At 42.4% G+C, this 8,950-nt stretch overlaps 1 protein-coding gene across 1 annotated transcript in view; it reads left to right on the top strand.

The window, feature by feature from the left end:
• The first annotated feature begins 2,455 nt into the window (after positions 1-2,455).
• snd1 (staphylococcal nuclease and tudor domain containing 1) overlaps positions 2,456-8,950 on the top strand; it is a 400,387-nt gene continuing 393,892 nt past the window's right edge. The window contains exons 1-3 of the mRNA XM_083657501.1: positions 2,456-2,663; positions 6,298-6,447; positions 7,342-7,462. Of these exons, the coding sequence (XP_083513627.1) occupies positions 2,589-2,663; positions 6,298-6,447; positions 7,342-7,462 (346 nt within the window). The 5' untranslated portion in view covers positions 2,456-2,588. The remainder of the gene's footprint in view (positions 2,664-6,297; positions 6,448-7,341; positions 7,463-8,950) is intronic.

Raw genomic sequence — 8,950 nt, 5'->3', positions numbered from 1 at the left:
TACTTTGTTGCACATGCTTTGTGTGTAAACCGAGGTTGATAAAAACAGTTGTGTGGTGATGTAAGACACAGCTCAATATTCGCGGTGCGTAAATTTTAATCTGAGTTCGCCAAAGGAGAGGGCGGCTGTTTTAGTGTCTTCACGGTGACTCAGATGATGTACAGAGTTAATTTACACATCCCACGCTTTTGTTCTGTAAAACCAACACGTGTATCTGTGCTTAACTGTGCCCTGAAGCGTGGAGAAATATCACTAAATCACCCGCGTAAAAAGGTTACCATAAACGTCTCCAAAGCGCACCGACGTGGCGTGTGCGCAACGGAGCTGTCTCTGTGCTCACTTGTTTCAAACGGAAACATTGGTTATGAGACAGCATGCAATGTTATAGGATATGATATTGCAGTTGGACGTGTTTTCAATAGCATGAAAGGCTGGTGCTTATTTCCGTCTTTAGTTAAGTAGCCTATTAATAGCATATATTTTGTAATCCCCGTCCCTTTCTGTAACCGTAGCCAACGTGCAACTTTTTCCACTGCAAAAAATATTCACCTATGTAATTTCAATATTCACCTTAACATGTCATTTCATCTTGCATTGTATCAAAATGCTGTTTTTGAAACAAATTGGGAACATACACATGGGGTATAATTCCACTTGTTTCCAATGATGCAAATCGATTTGTTCCAATAATGTTATTGAATCAAGTGTCCGTTTCTTGTAGCCTATTGATGTGATCTAATCATCTAACCTAACCTACTTATTTTATTGACACTCCTCGTTTCAAGAACATTATGGCGAGTGTATAATAAAACAACATTAAACAAGTTGGATTGCACGCACCCTTTTGCTAGAATATCACTTGTTGTTTTAAGAATTATCATGATACAGGTTGATGGTCTACCTGCCGGGCATTGCTGCCTGACGCACCTCCACCAGTGCCTTTTGTGCTGGTGTGCTCCTCTGAACACCTGTGAGGGCCTATCCGGGTCATCAGCAATCATGGATATTTCGCTCCTTTAACCCCATATATCTCATGGTGGCGGAGCGATGGCAGGGATATCTCCCTGCCACCCCCTGCTGATAGCAATTGATTTAAGAAAAATATCATTATGACTAAAAACTAGACTGCACTTGTTAATGGACATTTTTTAAGTGTGAGGTTTCTGCATGATTTGTTGCTTGCACTTTACTCACCACCTTGCACCACCTTGAACCTTGCACCACCTCGAACCAAAATTTGCTTCTAACAAGTAGGCTAATTTAATTTTTCTCTTAAAATGTTGTCTTCCTTAAACCATGTGAAAATTCTGCTCATGGGTAGAGATAATTCCACTCATTTCGAAAATTTGTTGCAGGATTTTTTTTTTGCAAAGTGTCAATGACTTGAAACAATTATTTAGACTGTTTGCAGTGCTATAAAGGAATCTACCAAGCGTTAACTGGGTAAACGGGATGATATAGGAATTAATTAATGAAGAAGGGTAAACAATGTGGAAGTTTCCCCTAAAATATTGTGCAACATAAGCAACAAAAAGATACAAGATCTGAGAGTGTTTTCTGTCAGGTATTTTATTTATTATCAAGTATGATCAAATAATTGCATCAAGTTATATTGATACGGATAAATGTCACATCACAGAGCCACAGGAAAACACAGGTCATAAAAAGTGTCACAAAGTGTGATAAGGTCATTGTAGTTTAATAGATCCACGCATGCTGTAAACTCACTAGTGACTAGTACAGGCATACTAAGGTCTACAAAAGGAACATTAGTTATACAATAGAAATTATGAACAAATACCAAGTAGGATAATGATAGTAAATCCATATGAAAATATTATAAAATATTGTAGTGGGTATTCTTGATGTTTAGTTATATTCTATTCTATTCTATTCTATTCTATTCTATTCTATTCTATTCTACTGAGGAGAGCAGTGATGATGGTATTTATATTTTGATTACAAACCACATGACACGTGTGCATGTGTGTGGCTTCCAGTCGCTTGGCTAGACACATGCATCCACGCACTGGCCGAGAACCTTATGAATGATACCATGCTACCTTCAGTGTTTCCTCATATGCTCCCACTGTTGTACTCAGTCAAAAATACGGGTTGTTATTGACACGGCTTCTATGCTCTCCGACCCTAGGTCATGGCTCTGCAGCAACTCTGCTATCATAGAACATTTTCACTTTGCTTTTTCTGACTGCATTCTCCACTTTGCTGGGTTGTTCATGTGAATGTCAAGTCGGAGTTGCAAATGTTTCCGACAGCCCCTGAAAGCAGCACTAGTTCACTATGCTTACGTGTCGCACCTCTTGCACCGGAAGACATCATTTCAATTTGCTTACGCGCTCGAGGAGCAGCTCCATTCACTCCCATTCATTCTGCTCCCTGGACCCGGAAAAGTAACGGTTTTGACGTGTGTGGTGTGGTGTGTGCATGGCAGACTGTGTTTCCGGTATAACGTGTGTGTTCGTCGCTGCTCAGCCTTTCTCTCTTGGCTCTCAGTAGCACAGTCACCCATACTCCCGGCTCCCTGACCCGCTCACCCCTTAACGGCGTTCTATCTCAACCCAGTGGACATGGCATCTGTTTCGGCACAATCTCAGGCAGCACCTGCTCAGACTGCCCCGCTGCAACGAGGCATTGTCAAGATGGTAGGCTCCCCAACACACTGTATGGTTGTATTAGCTTACGTGTATCTGACAGAGGATATAACGTTAGCTTTCTAGCTAAGTGAGCCCAGAGCTGAAGAGGGCTAAACTAACTGTCCAAACAGATCGCTTGTCAGACAACTACAACTTATTATTTTACGGGCTTAACGTTAATAGACTGTCTATTCGCTGCCAATGCTGCCAATACAATGTTTTAAAGTGTCATCAACATCCTCACCTGGCTGCAGCAGCATGTCAGCTAACACTAGTTAGCTGCTTTGGTTTGCTAGCTTGCTGATGCCAATTAGCCTACGTGGGCTAACGTTACCGTGCTAGCTGGAAGTAACTTCAGCTAATTTAGCTGAATAATTAGAATCGGTTTGACAAATAACGTTATTAAGTGAGCAGCCTTCCACTGTAGTACGGTCGTTAGCTCTACTCGTGGCCAAGCCGGGACTAACTAGTTAGCTGTACCAGATGTTTTGTTTCCCAGCTAATGTTATCAAGTAACGTCGTTAGGTTACCTGTCAAACTTGACCATGATCAAAGTCCGTGGTCTGCTGTGCTGTTGAACACGGAATCCGCACCATAGCTACAAAAAGTTAATTAATTCCCTGAGTGACCACATGTGTAGTTAGACGCCAGCTAACATCAGAAGCTATCTTGTTATGTCAGTGACTCTCTTACTGTTCCTCTGAAGCATTCCCCATAAATGCCCTTGTAGCAGATTTCAGCGTGTCCTATTTCAGTGGCTGCAGTTTGTGGAATATATGAAATGTGTCCAGCCAATAAAGACTGTAGTCAAGCTGCAAAGTTAGTGTGTTCAGATCACTCAAGCTGGAGAATATTTGCCAACTCTGCGGGTCAAAAGCGACCACGGGAAACTGACACGTATCTGTGTATAGTCTCAGTAGTATCTCGTGTTACCCCATACGCTTTGCACAGGCTTTCATTTTCGTATTTGGCTAAAATGTTCTTCTAAAGGCCCTTTAAAAAAAGTATCCAGGTAAAGTAAATTGAGCGTTATACTCTCTTGCAGCAACACCACCAGTCTTAATTGTTGGCTACAATGCAGTGGGGTGAAGTTATAGTACCTCCCTCAAGGGCATCCTGATTGTAGTTGTTGAGGGAAGGCGAGTTACTCATTCACTTTTCATATTTTACCAGTCTGTTGTGTGGGATTTGAACTGGCTTGCTTTCTGCTCACAAGCCCTTTCCTCCAACCTCTAGTGTTCCTCTAGGTTCTGAAAGTACTTGCAATTGATGAAGTGTGGCTTTCGAAATGGATGCAAATTAGATGTGGACGATATGGCCCTAAAATAATATCCCAATATTTCAGGGTATTTCTGCGATGGCGATATTCTTGACGATATGACAAAATACTGAAAACAATTTTATTATTAATTTCAAGAACATACAAAAGAAGTCTTGCAGTTTTATGTTAGCATAAATGTAACATTTTGCCTTCAAATATTCAAATATGCCTTCAAATGTTACAAATATAAAATATTATGTTTGTTGTACATGCACTTTTGTAACCAAACCACTTCCACACTACTGAAGTCATTTCATTTTTGGAATCAACTCCTCCACCGTGGTGCTGCTTTCAGCTGTGCTTGTTATTGCTGTGCGTACATCATACCGTTACGCAGCCTAACGGTGTGACGTCATTACATCGAGTCGGAATATTGTCAATATCACAATATAAATTTTTGACTATATGAATATGAAATGTAACAATATATCGATTATGATATGGCACACCCCTAATGCAAATGTGTTTATCCTGCAATACAACATGCTGAAACAGAAACTAAGTTCAGCAGACAGAGCTACACGGTGGGGCACTAGTAGCGCTCTCGCCTCGCGTTCTTGCCTTACAGCAAGAAGGTCCTGGGTTGGATTCTCGCCTGGGATGCGGAGGGCAAATTTCACAGCGCCTCCAAAAGTGTGTGTGTGTGTGTACTGGCTGCCGTGCACATGTGCACATGCATGGTGTGTCGTCTGTGACAAAATAAAGACGGGGTTTGTCCGTCCAGTTTCTTTATTCTTAGTTTTCTAGGAGTACAATACATTTTGAATGAACTTAGATGTTGCCATGTTAGTTCTATCACATCATGTATCATATAAGAAACATATAACGTCCATCCATACACTTAATTATGCCAGTCTCCAGGGTGGAGAGCAAGGGCTGTTTTTACAACCAGTGATTAGTAAACAGGTAAGTATTGGCTGCCCTGCCTGCTGAGTGTCTGAGTCAGCTACACCCCTGTGGTTCAGGACCCTGGGAATAGAGTAGTTTGTTTTTGTGAGAGCCATTATAGGATCACCTCTTATTGTGCACCTGATTCTTTGTAGTTAGGTGAACAGGGTTTTGAAGAAATTACCGTCTGATTATGCCTAACTTAGTTGTACAAAGTCTGGACTACCCTCGTCTTCTATTCAATATAGTAAGACCTCTTGGTGACATGAGGGTCACTTATCTAGCGCAGTCAACTGTGGGCTTTGAGAAAGGTGATGGAGTCGAGCAAGGAAATGTTGTACACTCCAAGTAGAACTTGGCCCTTATGTAAACAGAGAGGCGGAGGGGAAAGCCCTCAAAGCGGTACCTCTGCTGGTCAGTGTGTAACATGACAGCACCCACATGGAGGGAGTTAGTCAGTTAATGTTGAGAGGGAAACACTGGTGATTTCATGAAAGGCTGCTTTTATCTAGCCCACATCTTAGATCAACAGCCCCCCCAGTGATGCTCCCTGCAGACACACTGGAGAGTCTGCAGATAAAAGCTGTTTGCTCAGATTCGTGTAAATGCCGAGGTTGTCAAACCCAACAGTAGGTTATCTCCCCCCCCCCTGTGTTTAGTTACGTTATCATACCGCGTGATCTCACCTTGCGTTTGAATGCTGACTTTGACAGACTGTCACTATGACAACTTGCAGTATATTGTTCAGTTACGTTCCAGCTCTATAACCGTTTAGCTGGCTCCAATAACATCTTGTAGCAGACTTGACTAATTGATAGCTATTGTGCTTTCATGCACTGTCAACTGTTTTTCGTCCACATGACATGGTACCCTTTGTATGGAAGCCTGGATGCATAACTACTCAATTGAGGACTAGCCTACCTTTATTTGCCTGTTTTTGTTAGTCCAATTTCAAATTAAAGCTGCTTCACTCTTGACATACTACACAATGCAAAGTGTGTATGTGTGTTGAAAGTAGAAGCGGAGAGCGCCCTCTCAGCCTGTTTCCTGGTACTACAATGGCCATCGTGAACTGCTCTCAATGTTTTGCCTTTATTGGAGGTTGGTGGGGTATGGTTTGCAGATCATTTGGACCACATGACCAGTACGTTTACTGTTGACTAGGGGTCTAACAATGCGCGTATTCGTATGAACCGTTGGCGTTTAGGTATGAGTCTTTAGATTAAATGCGCATTGCAAACCAACCGAACAGTGCAAGTCTTCTACAAGGATATCATAGGAAACAAACGGAGATGAAAAAGCTGTGTCGAAAATGTACCGAACTGTTACACCACTGTTGTATTGAACCGAACCGAACCGTGAATTTTGTGAACCATTTTGTGAACCAACCCATGACTTGATCTTTTATAGACTGTCTTTGCTGTTTTCCATCAGGTCTTGTCAGGCTGTGCCATCATTGTTCGGGGCCAGCCTCGAGGAGGTCCACCCCCGGAGCGTCAGATCAACCTCAGTAACGTCCGGGCCGGGGTCATGGCCCGCCGAGCCGCCCAGAGCCAGCCCGACACCAAGGACACCTCTGATGAGGTGAGTCATGGCTCCATCCAATTGTGTTCTTTGTTTGTTTGTTTTGTGTGTGTTTGTTTGGCAAAGGTGGGATAAGGTGCTGCTGATTGGCCCTCCTGCCAAACACCATTGATTATTTCTATTGGAGAGCTAATATTGATGAAGTTGCATCTGTGTTTGTGCAGAGGGTAGAGGAGTTTGCTTTGGGATTTCTGTCACAGTGCTTTGCTATCTTATTTTGTTGAGCAATTGTGACATCATTACTGTATAAATCGGTGTACAGACCATGTCTGTGTAAATGATGATATGGCCTAGAGATAAACGTGTGTGAATTCTCAGTTGGAACTTGAGGCTTAAGGTCGCTCAGACCATCCCCCCACCCAGTGGTGGACAGAAAACATGATCAACAGGCCAGTAAAACCTGGAAAACTCATGGAATTTCAAAATCTCATTTTCCAGTCCTGGAAAACTCATGGAATTAGTAAATTCCTTGAAAGTTTCGGAAAAGTTTTTTGTTGTGTAACTGTAAATGTTACAGTAATCTTCCGTGGATAATCTTCCATGTAATGTAACATAAAAATAAATAAATCTGTAGCTGTAGTTGGCTATAAGTGCTTTTTCTTTTCTCTCTTTTTTCTTAAATAAATATTGTTGTGGAAAATTCATGTTTAATTTCAATAGCTTCCATGTAATGTGATGCAGTGACTCTAAAGCACTAAAATCCAGTATAAAGAGGTGTGTCCTATTTGTCCAGTGTAGTATTAATTTCTTGTACAGTATTTATTCAGTCATCTCCTCACATTATATGGAAATTCTATTATGGATCCTTGAAAAATAATGGAAAAGTTTTGAAATTTTATCCATGAAAATGTATGGGAACCTTGGAATACAATAATATTCCTGTCTGTATCGCAGCCATGGGCCTTCCAAGCCAGAGAATTCCTGCGGAAGAAGCTAATCGGCAAAGAGGTGTGCTTCAATGTGGAAATCAAGACCGCTCTGGGCAGAGAGTACGGCATGGTCTACCTGGGCAAAGGTGAGTTGACCACCACCTCTCCATCCACAAATTATAATAATAATAATAAATATGGGATTTATATAGCGCTTTTCAAGGACTCAAAGACGCTTTACACTAAACACTAAAAGAGCGGGGGCGACGAAGGTACAATGGACAAACATGACACAGGCACACAGGGATAGGCAGGGTGAACTTAAGAGAAGGCAGAGGAGAAGAGATGGGTCTTGAGGCGGGATTGGAAAACAGTGAGGGACTCTGATTCTCTAATGTCCGGGGGGGGGGGGGAGTTCCATAGCTTGGGAGCTGCCCTGGAGAAGGCTTTGTCACCGAAACTGCGGAGGTTGGTCTTGGGAGCGGAGAGAAGGCCGGCAGAGGTGGATCTGAGTGACCGGGAGGGTTGGTATAGGGCAGTGGTTCTCAAACTTTTTCTGTCAGGCCCCACTTTGGAGGAAGAAAATCTTTCGGGCCCCACCGCTCCAACAAAATTGAAACAAAACGGTCCAAGTTTAACTTTTATTGACATAATGACCATTCATTTCTATATTCTGTGAGGACTCAAGTTTTCTCAGTATTAGTGGCTGCAGTGAGCCTGTTTTCCACTGTAAATCTTTTCAAAACAATAATAAGGTGCAACCTGCAGAAAATAATAAGTGCAGACATTTGTGAGGACTCAAGTTTTCTCAGTATTAGTGGCTGCAATGAGCCTGTTTTCCACTGTAAATCTTTTCTAAACAATAATAAAGTGCAACCTGTGCAGAAAATAATAATAACTGTGAGGACTCAAGTTTTCTCAGTATTAGTGGCTGCAGTGAGCCTGCTTTCCACTGCAAAGTTTTTCAAAACGGGGTTGCAGACTTGATACAGCCACTCTCAATTCATGCTCAACGTTGAGCCTAGATCTGTACTTTGTTTTGAGAGAGGCAACAGCCGAAAAGCCGATCTCACAGAGGTAGGAGGTGGCAAAGGGAAGCAGAATGCCCACAGCCTTCTGCCCGATGAGTGGATGCTCCCTCTCCACACCAAGCCAGAACTCACTCAGTGTCTGAGTTGTAAACCTCAGCCTCAGGGTGGAGTCAGACGTCATCTCGATGAACTGGTCCTCTTCAGCAGAGCTGAAATCAGCAGGTGCTGCTGCACTGAAGGGATCTCTCACCCAGTCATACTGAGCACTGTTGTTTGGGAAGTATTTTTGAAAGTATCCTCTCAGAGAAGAGATGTGCTCTTTGAGACATGGAATCACTGTGGTGGTATCCAACTCACTGGTTTCAGCAAATTCACTCAAATTCTCAAAGAAATCCGTATTTCCTTGATCAAGTCGCCTGCCCCACATCTCCAGCTTCCGAGTGAAACCGCGGATCTTGTCTGCCAGGTGAGGAAGGTGCTTGTCTCTGCCTTGAAGCTGAAGATTTAATTCATTCAGCTTTCCAAATATGTCGCTGAGATAGGCCAGTTTCATCAGAAATTCTTCATCACCAAACTTGGCTGCAAATAAATAATTAAGAAATT

The sequence above is a fragment of the Poromitra crassiceps genome (assembly GCF_964638095.1).
Source record: "Poromitra crassiceps genome assembly, chromosome: 2".
In the NCBI taxonomy this organism is placed as follows: Eukaryota; Metazoa; Chordata; class Actinopteri; order Beryciformes; family Melamphaidae; genus Poromitra; species Poromitra crassiceps.
Note: the sequence above shows the minus strand (reverse complement) of the source record. Positions and strands in the feature narration are given on the sequence as shown.